This window comes from Pogonomyrmex barbatus, unplaced genomic scaffold (assembly GCF_055798465.1).
Source record: "Pogonomyrmex barbatus isolate J1 unplaced genomic scaffold, ASM5579846v1 scaffold3, whole genome shotgun sequence".
In the NCBI taxonomy this organism is placed as follows: domain Eukaryota; kingdom Metazoa; phylum Arthropoda; class Insecta; order Hymenoptera; family Formicidae; genus Pogonomyrmex; species Pogonomyrmex barbatus.
In genome coordinates this window covers 19,522,665-19,535,158 of record NW_028297127.1, presented here as the reverse complement: position 1 = coordinate 19,535,158, position 12,494 = coordinate 19,522,665, and the positions used below count along the sequence as shown (strand labels likewise).

Genomic DNA, 12,494 nt, shown 5'->3' with positions numbered 1-12,494 from the left:
TTTCTTTGTTAAAAAACATTTACATTAACTCAATTATATGACATACTGATTATTGGATATTTCGAATTCGATATCTTATGTACAAAGCAAAGAAAAGTCATTATCGAGAGCTGCTCGAACTGGACCTTGTGTAACGACGATGTCGATGTCGCGGGTTCCCAGGTGGACTCCGCGATCGAGTTCTTATTCTACGTCGCGGTGGTCGCGGGCTTCTACGACGATTCATAAGCGGCGAACGCCTGCGATAACGTGGTGGTGTGTTCCTACCGCCGCCACCCCATCGTGGCGGCGCGCGTCTTCCCATGCCTGGTGACATGCGCCGCATTGGTAACGGTCGAGGCTTCGGCAATAATACCGGAGCAGCTGTGATCTCTTGGCCATCTATCTGACCTGTAAACAGATTAATGCAAAACATATATTAGCGTTTAAATAAATGAGCCGCGAAGTGATATTACAGAATCACGCTTTTACCTCCGTCCATGTGTTTCATAGCGTTCTCGGCTTCATCTGCAGTTTCAAACTCGACGTACGCAAATCCCCTCCCCTGATTTGGATGAAGCTTGTCTAATGCAAAGTCGACCATCTTTATCTGACCATATGCCGAAAATATCTCTATAACATGGTCTTTGGTGACGTTCCGTGTTAGATGGCCAATATGTATTTTCGTTGGTCTAGGAATCGGCGAGCGTTCTCTACGCTTTCTACGTGGAGAGGGAGATCTGTAAAGTTAGAAAGATAAAATAAATGAAAACTTGCTATCTATCTCTACACACACATACACACACACACACACACACACACAAAACTAATTACAAAAACAAGAAATCAATTTTATAATGAATATGATACCTAGATCGTCCCTTTTGTTTAGTTTTATCAGGGACAGCATTGTTTCCTTTCTTTCTTTCCTTTTCGCGATCTCTGTCCTTATCCCTGTCCCTATCTCTTTCCCTTTCTCTTTCTTTATCTCTTTCCTTTTCCTTATTGTCATGTTTTCGCGAGGCATCAATGCTTTTGCTGCGACTCCTTTTCCTTCCACGATCTCTAGAACTGGCTGAAGAACTGGCAGAACTACTGGATGAGCTACTGGAAGAGGAGCTTGATCTGGAACTACTGCCGCTGCTAGAGCTCGAAGATCCAGAGCTACTGTCCGACGAGCTGTCGGACAAAATTTTATGCTTATCAATAAAATATAATTTTATATTGGATAGATTAACAATGAAGCGATTATCGAACAAAAAAATATAGATTTAAATTCCTGGCCTACAAGTTCTGAATATGAAAAAAATATTCTGCGATAAAAACATGCAAATAAATATAAGCAAATCAGAAGCAACTTAACAATGTAAACCAAAATGATGACTCGATCAGATCAGATTCATAACCTAAAAGGACTCAATAATATGGCGAGCATAAATTGCTATTATATTTCGTTCTATCATTTTTGTTATCTACCTGGAGCCACTGCTTGACGAGGAAGCTGCACGTTTCTTCCGTTCTTTCTCTCTGCCTCTCTCCTTTTTATTCTCCTTGTCTGTAGCTTCAGAGTCGCTCTTACCCGTGCTATCTTTTCGGCTTCGAGCCCTGAATCAAGCGGTAGAAAAAAACGGATTAAAATCTGTATTACGTGATTGTCGATCATGGGCAACAAAATAACTCACATGACTGACGATGAGAGAACTGATCACGCTCTCAAGACACCGTCGAAAGACGCTGATCGTACGCCGCGGACACACCAATAATGGCGGACTACCGGAATACAAAAGCCGATATGACTCCCGATGGTGCGGCGGAACGTCCCGCCGTAAGTAACACCCTCGCTGCGCGCAAAATGATGATAATCACGAAGAAACGTCCAGACAAGAGCTCGAATTAGCAAATCGCGTGAATCGGCAAATTATCTTATTAAAATGTTCCTGATGAACAAGGGCGAACATATGATCCACTACTGGATCATCACGCTGTTGTCCAAAATACATATTTAAAGCGGCGTCTACAATGAAAGTTTAAGGTGTAAAGGCTTATCCGAACAAACTTGCATAGCAAGTTTTCTCGGAAAAGCTATACGCTCATTGGATACCGCGCATCGTGTGAGCGTCATCGGTCTGAACCTAGCATAAGGCCTTATCTATAATGAAGATCCGGGATGGCACCCATTTGACCACGTCTCGATTGACCACTAGCCACTCACAGCGCTTGAACAATGGAAAAATTCTAGGCACCGGCCCCTGTGAGTGGTTGTGATCAATCGGGACGTGGTCAAACTCAATCAAACTCTCGCGAAGAGCCATAAGACATAAAGAAATTGACCAATCACAATCGAGTTTTCTCCTAACAGTCAATTATGATGGTCCATTTTTTATCTCTCTGGTTTTCTGAGATATTGAAATTTAATTGCTGTACTTAATTTCTTATATTTAATTTCTTGTTGTGAACGTACCCCTGGATGTATCATTTTAGGCTGCATTCTCCACTCGAGTGTACTCGCTGCATTGGAGTGAAAGGGTGAGATAAAGAGTGAGTTAAAGAGAAAAAGAAAGCACCCGGGTGGGAAATCTGAACATGCCTTTAGCCGTTATTTCCCCCCTGAATGCACCGCGGAAGAGGAAATAAAAACAACAGATCATTCCTGTTTATAAGTATGTATGTACGCGATTGGATGTTAGATCCTTTAATTGTTGCAATTACTCACTTTTAAACGTAGTTTCATTCAGCAGCATTTGCAGATTTAAATAACAAACAAAACGTCTGTTATGAGAAAAGAAATTCAGTTTATTTGTTTATCTGATCGTTTCCTCATTCGATTCTGTTCAAGTTTCCTGCTTGAGAAACATGATATCCACAATGAGATTTCAAGTTCCTGTCAAAATTTCGTTGGAAAATCCTAATGATGTGTATCTTCATGATTTGCAATTGTATCAAAATGCTCCATTCGGCACGGCAACATTAGATGAGTTGCGAGAAATCAGTGAAACGCGACTTAAAGGTAATTGAATTTCACATTTTGTTTTATCTGCTATATTTAACATGCTATATATTAATGCAAGAACTTTTTCTCACATGTAATTGATATATTCTTGTACATATGTTGTAGTTCTCTCCTTAGTGGAACGTATACATTTACAAAAACTGACAATGTCCATATCACAACGCAGAGCTATGCTTGTTGAGGAGTTACAAAAAGAAAAACTGGATGAATTTGCAAAATTGATCGACAGTCCTGGTTGCAAATCACATACAGATATAGATATACATGCAAGAAAAAGGGATCATATATCTCATTTTGTATTAAGATCTGCAGTTGCCTTTAATGCACTTAAGAAACGCTGGTTTTTCAAACAAGAAGCAAGATTATTCAAATGGAGATTCTCATCATTGGATAGTAAGGGAATCAAGCAGTTTATGAGCATTAATAATCTCAATTTTACACTGGTCAGTTGTTCGTTGCTTATTGCAACATTAAAACTGATATTCCAGAAATTTTGGGTCAGCAATATCCTCCTGCTTCCAGATAAGCGAAAGTGAAAAAGAAGATATCAGAGAATATCTTCAAATGTCTTCTCCATATGTTAGTGATATTGACAATATACAATTTTATAGAGTATCTTTTGTTCATACAACCAATTTGATTAAAAAACGTAAGGTTTTCATTAAGGAAGGTGATGCTTTTGTACCTGAAGAAGAAATGGCATTTGTATTTGTGTCATATTTTAAGAGAATTCTTGTATCAAGTTTTGAAGTAGGAAAAAAATCATCATTATGAATTTATTAATAATTGCTATTTTTCCTATATTTGTTATTGTGCATTTTAGAATGCACGAGAAGCTAGAGCTAATTTGTATGATGATGAGAGGCTCACTCAGATTTTTGCCTATTTAGAAAATAATATTCATACTGAAAGTACTGTGCTAGTACAGGATCTAGAGATACAACAATACGTTTCGTTGGACAACTTGGATAAGGTGAATACATATTATTTAATTTTTCTGAATAATTGCTTACTAGTAATGTTTGGAATTTTGGCATAACAATATTTTATGATAATCAAGCTTTTTAAACTTTGCTTTTTAATAAATAGTAATCACTCTGTTATAGCTTGCAGAAACCTCATATCCTCTTTGTATGAGAGTGCTTCATAAAGCACTGAGAAAGAATCATCATCTTACTCATGGTGGCAGAATACAATACTGTTTGTTTCTGAAAGGCATAGGACTTTCTTTGTCTGATGCGATAATTTTTTGGAAAAACGAATTTATAAAAGTAATGGACGAGATTAGATTTAACAAAGAACACAGCTATAACATAAGATTTATCTTTGGCTTGGAAGGTAGTCGACGAGATTATCAACCTTACACGTGCCTAAGAATTATGGAATCGATTGTTGGACCGAGAGATTATCACGGATGCCCTTTCAAACATATGCTGCATGATATACTTGAAGATGAACTTATGGATTGCGGTTTTGATGCATTAGGTAAATATTAAAATATTAATTTATATATTATCACTATATGAATTCTTTTATTTGTTAACCGATTTGTGATATATCAGAGAGATCAGCGATAATGAACTTGTCGAAAGACGGTCAATATTCTGCAGCATGTAACAAATATTATGAGATAAAACATAACTGTTTGAATGATACCTTGTTCAAGCATCCGAATATATATTTCAACAACAGTGTCAAACATTGTACTTCATATCATGGTGAGATTTATTTCATATGTATATATATTTACTATTTTATATAAAATTTAATGTTGCATTAAAATTAAAGATGTGGATCCAGAAATAGGAGATACATGATAATGTATATGTTGTTATACGAAATGAGACCATCTGGAGAAGCTAGAACTATTAGGACCGTTACGAATTATATTTCATATCAACACAGTGTATAATGTTTTTTATACAAACGTTCTTTATCCCTGATTATAAATATATATAAACATTAATTAATTAATTTTTTAAAAACTAAAATATTAAACAATTTCAAGATGGCATTCCTTAAAGATAGATTTGATTTTGAATTATTAAAATCTTCTTTATCTTAGTTACCGATAAGCGTTCTTTAATGTTAAAAAAAAAATTATTTCCAATTGCAATTAATTATAGTTGCTTTAATCTAATAAATATTTAAATATCTCATATAAGTAGATTTATTAAGTATAACGTGAGATATTACAGAAAATGTACTGAATGTATTTTCATGCAATATTTTTCTTTACCTGAGATGTATTTTAATATTTGAATAAATATTTTTTTTACAATCGGATTATTTTTAAAAGTGCAATTAATCCAATCATAATATGATTTTTTTTCAATAAAATAACAGGCTTAACACAAACACAAAACATCACATCAAAAAATATTGCCACGATACAACACAGTATTATTTACTATGTTTCATGATTTTTATTCTGTAAATTGCTGCGGCGATACGTAAGTACCGAATGATATATGTATGTACATTTAAGTGATAGAAGTAACGAGCAATATTTATGTACAAGTACACCGAATTATAAACACTTAACACTCGCCATACCTTACACATTATTACCTTAGTCAATTCGTAACGTTGTACCGTTGTCTCAGTAAATGCTATTTTAAGCAAGACTACATGATTGGAAAGTACGGAGGAATTTTGGCACAATTTTCATTATTTCAATACGGAAACAAAACGAGTCTGCAAAACGAATCCTAAATGTAGCTTATCAAAAGATAAGGAAGAAATGCTTAAAATCGTTATAATATCATAGTCAAGCAATCGTTATGCCAAATGCAGTTTTTGTTTCAATCTAAAAAATATTCGATGTCTGACGTCAAAATGATATGTGTCGAGTAACACTCAATTTCTGCGCAATCCGTCGTGGATTGAGTGCGTACGCAAAATTCAATAAATTACCGCGTTGCAGCAATGTAATTTATAGCCGATAATTGTTGGCCTTCCTATACATATACACGATAGAGAAACCATCATGCAATTTTAAAAGCGGGATATATCACAAATTTAACAGCAGCGATAAATGCAGCAGTGGATTTATGCAATGCGTATATTACAATTCTCTCTTTTTCTTTTGTTAATAAAATCAAAATAGTTTTTATTTTACGTTCGCGCATCTGAACAGCTACTCCTGTATACATTTGAGAAAACTAGAACTGTATTTTCCACTCTCTCGAAAATGCATTCTTCTCATTCATTCTTCACATTTGTACACTCATACTTTTTTCCTCTCTTTTTCACATATTCTCCTCTGCGAATCCTTTACATAGAAATAAAACATGTTAGTGGGCACATCGATAAAATCATCATTCATAACAAACAAGTCAAATTATAAAGTCTTATATTTTTTTTTATCATTTACGTATAAATATTAACGTTAAATATGTATATTAAAAATTTGCTACATATTCCACGATTATTTTACACAGATGTTATTCTACCCCGATAATGACTTAAGTGGGTTAAGTAACTCCTTTTTTTTTCATTTTCAATGGACACGGACTCCTCCGGTATCTGAAGAGCTAGGATTTAACAAAGGATCCTTAGTACTCCTCTTATTTATCAAATCATGTATTTCTTATCGGCAATGGAGATATGAACGAGAAAAAAGAGAAAAGAAGGGATGACATTGGATTATCGCATTCTACAGGAGGATGAGTCACGGTGTCATTGTATAAAAATCTAAACTGACCTTAAACATGTACTAAAAAATATAATTGTTTCTGTCAAGCGAGAGGACCGATTATCGGTGATGGTTCAATAAAGGTCAACCTCTGTGCGCTCGGGATATACTTTCTTTGACGCCTCCGTGACTCGTTAATTCGGATCGTCAGTCGGGCCGAACGCTTTTATTCTCGACGTAACGAATATATTTCGCTGTTATGCACATGGAATCTATTTCTTATTAACAATAATTAAATCAATGATATTACTAATACAACAGGATTACAACCGTTGTACGAGAACGACGCTTGTGTGTGTCGTTGGTGCGCCTTGCGTAAAATGCAAGACTACTGTCGTAAGATTCCAATGCCGAGAGAAGAATAAAAGAAAAAAGAAGAATTACGTCGCGTACTTACTGTTTCATGCGAATTCACAACGAATTATATATGTTGACGGACCGACTTCCTCGCCGAGAATGAATGCTATATACTGTTCATCGTGATATGATTCGCGCACACGTGCGCGCGCATACACATCACTCATGGTAATTTATCAGATATGCACATCGCATATATCCTGATCGCTACGGCAAGTCCGATGCTCGTGTTTCAAGTATAACGGCAATCCCACACGGCGATAAACGAAACTGAAAAACTAGCCGCGGTTTGCGTTTACTGCCCACGTGCAACATTAAATTGTGTGTAAGTGCATCGATCGCGGAAGAATTCAGACGGATATCTCGTAAACGGCATACATCCTTTCCTCGTTGGAGCGTAAGACATGCAAACTATTTGGCGGCTCTCGTAGAATCTCCGTCCAGCCGCAGGATGGTGCGGAGACCGGAAAGGTGGGCTATACGGATATCTCATAGTTCATATCGTATACACTTGCCCGGTCTGGTGTCGGTGTAGTCGGTCTCTGTGACCTCGGATCGTTGGGCGCTGAAACCATTTCCATGGAATCAGTCATCTCCAGGGCTCTTACAAAGGACATTGGTCGACGCCGTGCATCTCCCGAGGTCGGTGTGGTGGGTGTCGCCATCGTAGTCACTTTCCGCTTGACCTGTGGCGACTGGTGCGGCTGATGCGGCGGGAAGACTGGCACTCCACCCCTCATGGCTGGATGGTATGCTGCCCTAGGAGCGTTCGTCGCGTATTGCGACTGCTGGGTCGGGCTTGTGGGATTAGAGCGATAGTAATCATACGGCGGGGGTGGTCGATGGGAGGGCGACTGATGCGGCGCGCCGCTCACCGCTCCTCCAGGTGGACCTGGATAGCTGCCGGGTGAGTTGTCTTTCCACATGTAAACACCGCGTTGCGGCGAACCTGCCAGCTCGCGTATGTTATCGACCGTATTGTTGGTTCTCGAATACGGATGATCGGTGCCCTGTCGCACAAGCTCGCTTTCCGACAGGAAACGCCGCTGCGGACTGTAGCCAGTAACAACGGAACCGGCAACTCCCGTATTATTTCCCTGCTGTACATCGTAATATGTCGGCGCTTCGTTCACGCCTATGAAATCCGGTCGACGAACCTGCGTCGGTGTACCCGGGTTTGATCTGTAACAGGCACAGCGATTCTTAGATCCTAAGGTCTTTCGCGGCGCAAGATGCTTTTAATAATCGACAAATGCACAGTACAGTGAACCAAGATGAATATGCGAGTGCTTGAGCATTGTAGCCATACAAATACGGCTCTGGCGAGACATACAGGAGAGAGAGCAGCGCATCATTCCTGTTAAGAAATTAGCCATCTATTCAAGAAACATAAAAGATAGCGAACCTAAGAAATGTGTGTAAGAGCGTTTCGTGTAATATGTATATGTTGTGTATAGTATGTGTTGCTGTATAAATATATCTTTATAACCATGTTTTTCTATGTATACAGAGATATATATGCAAGAAAGCATAATTGTAAACTACGGTATGTCCTCGTAGGATGAAGTTCGTGTTTACCTGCAGTAGGTTGCAACATGATGGTAGAAAGCAGCTCCTTGCAGTTACCACCCCCTGCAGTGGGACACAAACTTATCTATATACCATATATCTTGTATGTACATGCAGAGAGACTAATCCTCTACAATATTTATCGTAAGCTACATTGCGCAATTTTCCTTTCTGACACGTTCCTTCGTTCTCCGGAAGGTGAAAACAGTGATGACAGAAGAGGAGGAGAAAGAAGAGCAAGAGTGAGGTGTTTAACAGTGAGGGACAGGAGATCTTGACAAAACAGGCCGACATCATATCGAAGGGTAGCAAAAAGGAATATCGTTCACTTTGTATTGGCAGCGTGCTCAAGAGATGCAATGTAACTATTACTAGTGTGGCGCGCGCTTCCCTCTTGCTCTCTACATCCAGATCATTTTGTGCAATGTGAAAATTGCGCGCGCGCGCGCGATATATGTATATATTATAATTAATAAGAATAATATACATATAATAAAAATATAATAAATATGAAACTTATATATAAGTATTTGAATATTTTTAATAATAGTTAAATATAAGCACTCGATCGATTAATCCTCTTCATTATCTTTGTATCACGTGTAAATGTGTTTTCTTTTTTATATTATTAAAAGATATTTTTCAGATATATCGGATTAATATATATTTCAATTTTTCTCTCGCTAATATACAAGTATGATGTACCTTCGTATAGGGCTGGATATGGCAAGCGGAGTAGGTACTCCAATAGCTTTGATACGTTGTTGCATCGTCGGACTGGCGCCACCTTGACGTTGAGGGACCGTGGCGGGAGAACCACTTGTCTCCGGTGATAACGGATCGGGTGTGTGACTTCGAGATCCGTTCATCCCTCTACAAATACAACATGACCATGAATATCATATGAGAACATTTCGTGCTATCGTGAGTCACAAATGTCAATTGGGTCAGTGACCATTCGTTTACATACAATTGGTTCCAAATATCCCGAGACAGTTAGTAGTAGTTCCGACTTAAAAAGATTGTTGACAAATATCAATTCCAAACATTGGGGAAAGAAGGAGAATATTACATAATAATCACAAAAGAATTAAAGTTTCAATTATTTACAGCCTATTATGTTATTTGTTCATCTAATAAATGTTATGTTAAAAAATCAAGTGTAGAAATTTAATAAATTTTATTAAAAAGAAATAACCACTTTTCCTCATGGCAATTTTAACAGATCGATAAATTACTTATATCCACATCCCAGTCGCAAGATACAATAGTGATGTCGAGGATTATCGCTATATTTAATAAGTACCTTGGCCTTGGATGTGGACTGCCTCTAGGATAATGTATTGGATGGCGATGCTGCGACGGCGGAGGATGCCTGGGAGACTCGTTGTTCTCCACAGGTGGCAGGAAGAAATTGCTTTTGGAACCGTGTCTTTGCAATGGTGGTGTGGGTTCGCAATCTGCAGACTGAGACGCTGTTGGTTCCATATCTGTATCGGATCCGTCTCGTCCGGGAGATAACTGCAAAGAGAAATCAATGATATTAATAATCACATCAAAAAAAGACATTTTAAATATCATGTGATATACATTACATATATTTCCTATGGACACATTAGGATTTGTTTGGATGTGAACGGAATATACATAGACCATAAGAAAGGAAATATCAGTAAAGGCACTTTAGGACTCTAGATTCAATGGTATTGATAGATGAAGTGTCGTCGCTGCAACTCATATTCTATAGATATAGTGAAAAAATATCAATATATAATAATTTTTATAATAAAACACCAAAATATATAAATACAACAAAGCTAATACTAAGGAACTGCATACAAAATTGTTTACAATTACATTTATTCTATGGTGCAACGCTATATTACTAGCCATGCTATGCATGCTTGAAAATTGTATACAAGCAGAGGAGTGCTCAAGATGTAGACGTCGTTAAAAGATTAGACTTCGTTAAAATTCGTCTGTAAATGTATTAAGGAATAATATACAAAAATCATAATAAGTACAAGCTTAAATCCAAGCATCAGAATTGGAAGTAAAATCTTGTTCGCAAAGTAAGCGAGACTGCACTAGCTCTTACCTTATTGTAAGCATTTGAACTGGCATTTCTAACACCATTGCTGCTATCCATGTAGGTCTTTACCTGGTTCTCACTGCCTATAGTAGATATCTCTGATGCACACGCTCCACGTCGCTTCCCTGAATACTTATCAGGTTTAAGTAAACTGCAAATAATAAAGAAAGTTCATCATAATAAAATAATTCCCATGTACGGAATTTAATTTTACAATACCTTGGCTCCTTGCAATACCTTGGGTATTGTGGTCCAAATTGTGTGTAACAGCAATTGCGCAGACAACCACGAGAAAAGGGATTGTAGCCTCCGTTAAATTTGCCTGTTACCTGTTCGTTCGTGGTACGTCCTCTGGAAACGAGGACTACGTGAAAGCCGGTCAGTCCAATAATTGGAATGAATAAGAGCATTACCACTCCCATAAGCACGAGTCTGTATTAAGAGATTAAGGATCTCATAAAATTAAAATTAGATATGCATACTCCTTATTGTACTTGATTTAGATACAGAATTATTTTCTGTGTAAAGGATACGCAATGATAGTGTTCACTTCACTCAGCTGCTCTTTATGCTGCAGCAAGTAATATAGACAGAGCCCAAATATACTCATCATATGAAAACTGAGCGATAGAAGAAAAAAGAAGAAGTATCTGTAGTTCCTCCTACCAATGCAGTTGTTCACCCATGGGCAGTGATGGTCAAACGTCTAAAAAAAAAGTATAAAACTCATTAAATAATTTCTTTTTGTATCTGTTACAAATGTCAGCAAAAAAAACATACCTCGATACAATGATTGCAGACGCTGCAATGTGAGCAACGTGGAGGTCGATAAAATTTACAGGTGACGCACCACTTCATGCGTACAGTAATGCCGTTGATCTCCACGCTCTTGTACAATGGAGCACGGAAGTCATCCTCCCGATCTTCATCAGGAGGCGCTTTAATTATGAAAAAAAACCATGTTGCTCCACTGTGTCTATTGTGCACATTGCGTAAAAATAGCTCAGATTATATTTCTTTTTGAAAACGTACCTTTTGGTATAACACCGGGATCCATAAAGGTCGCCAGTGAAAAGTTGATCACCACGAAGAAGGTGATGACTCCTTGGAGAGCCGGTACCCACAGACCCCATCGAGAGACAAAGTAGTTCGACCTGCGTGAACACGTGCAAACGTGAGAGAACATGGAGCAGATCTGACGTCAAGGAGCAAAAATGGGGATTTACGGAGCATTCGCTCGCCACGAGACCGACATGCTCGTTCGCTCGCTCGCTCGCATGGGGCGACAAGGGGAAGGAGATGAGACAACTCACGGGAAGATGAAGAAGAGCGCCGTGGTGCCAAGTAGGATCGTCCACGCGAATGTAGCTGGCAGATACCTCGTCTTCACATCGCATTTCGGCATTCTGCACGCTCCGCTCTTCCGGTGGCACACGATCAGCGCGAGTCACTAATGGACAGGATTTCTGCTAGCAGGAAACATGGCCGCGTCCATCGCGAGCTCGGCTCACTTGCAACACGTATGTACCGCGACGAGGGCGACCGCGCATTTTCTAGTCGCCGTCCAGGGCGTCCGCGCGAGATCGGGCCCGGTCCCGAGTCACTCGCGCGTCATCCCGGCGCGAGGAGGCAACGTCACAGCGGCGCTCTATCAATATTTCAACAGTCCAGCTCGCGTACACGGGTATCCGAGCGACGAGCACACCAGCACCTCCGTGACATACATATATAGCGTGCAACGCATCTCTCGCTCTCTCGCTGAATCTCGCGCGGCAGCGCGCGTGTCAATT

The 12,494-nt window shown here is 38.8% G+C and overlaps 3 protein-coding genes across 8 annotated transcripts; 1 reads left to right on the top strand and 2 right to left on the bottom strand.

Annotated features, from left to right (window-relative positions):
• Positions 1–12: 12 nt before the first annotated feature.
• LOC105423900 (uncharacterized) lies at positions 13–1,983 on the bottom strand. The gene is made up of 5 exons (XM_011633860.3): positions 1,662–1,983; positions 1,456–1,584; positions 850–1,158; positions 472–719; positions 13–390 (listed from the first exon to the last, which is right to left on the bottom strand). Coding segments are annotated over exons 1-5 (978 nt in total). The 5' UTR covers positions 1,664–1,983; the 3' UTR covers positions 13–100.
• A 421-nt stretch (positions 1,984–2,404) lies between these two features.
• On the top strand, positions 2,405–5,275 carry LOC105423901 (DNA primase large subunit). Of its 5 annotated transcripts, none has more exons than XM_089080287.1 (8): positions 2,405–2,639; positions 2,816–2,986; positions 3,095–3,432; positions 3,512–3,568; positions 3,813–3,962; positions 4,096–4,474; positions 4,552–4,707; positions 4,778–5,275. In XM_089080287.1, the coding sequence occupies exons 1-8, from the start codon at positions 2,591–2,593 to the stop codon at positions 4,804–4,806; spliced, it is 1,329 nt and encodes a 442-aa protein (XP_088936413.1). In that variant the 5' UTR covers positions 2,405–2,590; the 3' UTR covers positions 4,807–5,275. The 5 variants fall into 5 exon arrangements, with proteins under 5 accessions (XP_088936413.1, XP_025073291.2, XP_088936412.1 ...); XM_025217506.2 differs by having other exon boundaries at positions 3,512–3,739; XM_089080286.1 differs by having other exon boundaries at positions 2,405–2,643; positions 3,512–3,739.
• A 117-nt stretch (positions 5,276–5,392) lies between these two features.
• On the bottom strand, positions 5,393–12,465 carry Zdhhc8 (zinc finger DHHC-type containing 8). Of its 2 annotated transcripts, none has more exons than XM_011633866.2 (9): positions 12,018–12,465; positions 11,737–11,858; positions 11,485–11,642; positions 11,238–11,410; positions 10,924–11,136; positions 10,711–10,855; positions 9,919–10,133; positions 9,318–9,485; positions 5,393–8,225 (listed from the first exon to the last, which is right to left on the bottom strand). In XM_011633866.2, the coding sequence occupies exons 1-9, from the start codon at positions 12,107–12,109 to the stop codon at positions 7,520–7,522; spliced, it is 1,992 nt and encodes a 663-aa protein (XP_011632168.1). In that variant the 5' UTR covers positions 12,110–12,465; the 3' UTR covers positions 5,393–7,519. The 2 variants fall into 2 exon arrangements, with proteins under 2 accessions (XP_011632168.1, XP_011632169.1); XM_011633867.2 differs by having other exon boundaries at positions 10,942–11,136.
• Positions 12,466–12,494: the final 29 nt, after the last annotated feature.

What these genes read in the sequence shown, in the direction of transcription:
- Zdhhc8 (XM_011633866.2), bottom strand. Translation starts at nt 12,109, where the DNA reads ATGCCGAAATGCGATGTGAAGACGAGGTATCTGCCAGCTACATTCGCG. An exon ending in GAAGTGAACACTATCATTGC is followed by an intron (nt 11,137 to 11,237) that starts GTATCCTTTACA and finishes CTCTTAATACAG; the next exon opens with ACTCGTGCTTATGGGAGTGG. An exon ending in GTTCAAATGCTTACAATAAG is followed by an intron (nt 10,134 to 10,710) that starts GTAAGAGCTAGT and finishes TTCTCTTTGCAG; the next exon opens with TTATCTCCCGGACGAGACGG.
- LOC105423900 (XM_011633860.3), bottom strand. An exon ending in TCGTCAAGCAGTGGCTCCAG is followed by an intron (nt 1,159 to 1,455) that starts GTAGATAACAAA and finishes TTTGTCCGACAG; the next exon opens with CTCGTCGGACAGTAGCTCTG. An exon ending in AAACAAAAGGGACGATCTAG is followed by an intron (nt 720 to 849) that starts GTATCATATTCA and finishes CTAACTTTACAG; the next exon opens with ATCTCCCTCTCCACGTAGAA.
- LOC105423901 (XM_025217506.2), top strand. Translation starts at nt 2,591, where the DNA reads ATGCACCGCGGAAGAGGAAATAAAAACAACAGATCATTCCTGTTTATA. An exon ending in CAGTGAAACGCGACTTAAAG is followed by an intron (nt 2,987 to 3,094) that starts GTAATTGAATTT and finishes CATATGTTGTAG; the next exon opens with TTCTCTCCTTAGTGGAACGT. An exon ending in ATAATCTCAATTTTACACTG is followed by an intron (nt 3,433 to 3,511) that starts GTCAGTTGTTCG and finishes TCCTGCTTCCAG; the next exon opens with ATAAGCGAAAGTGAAAAAGA.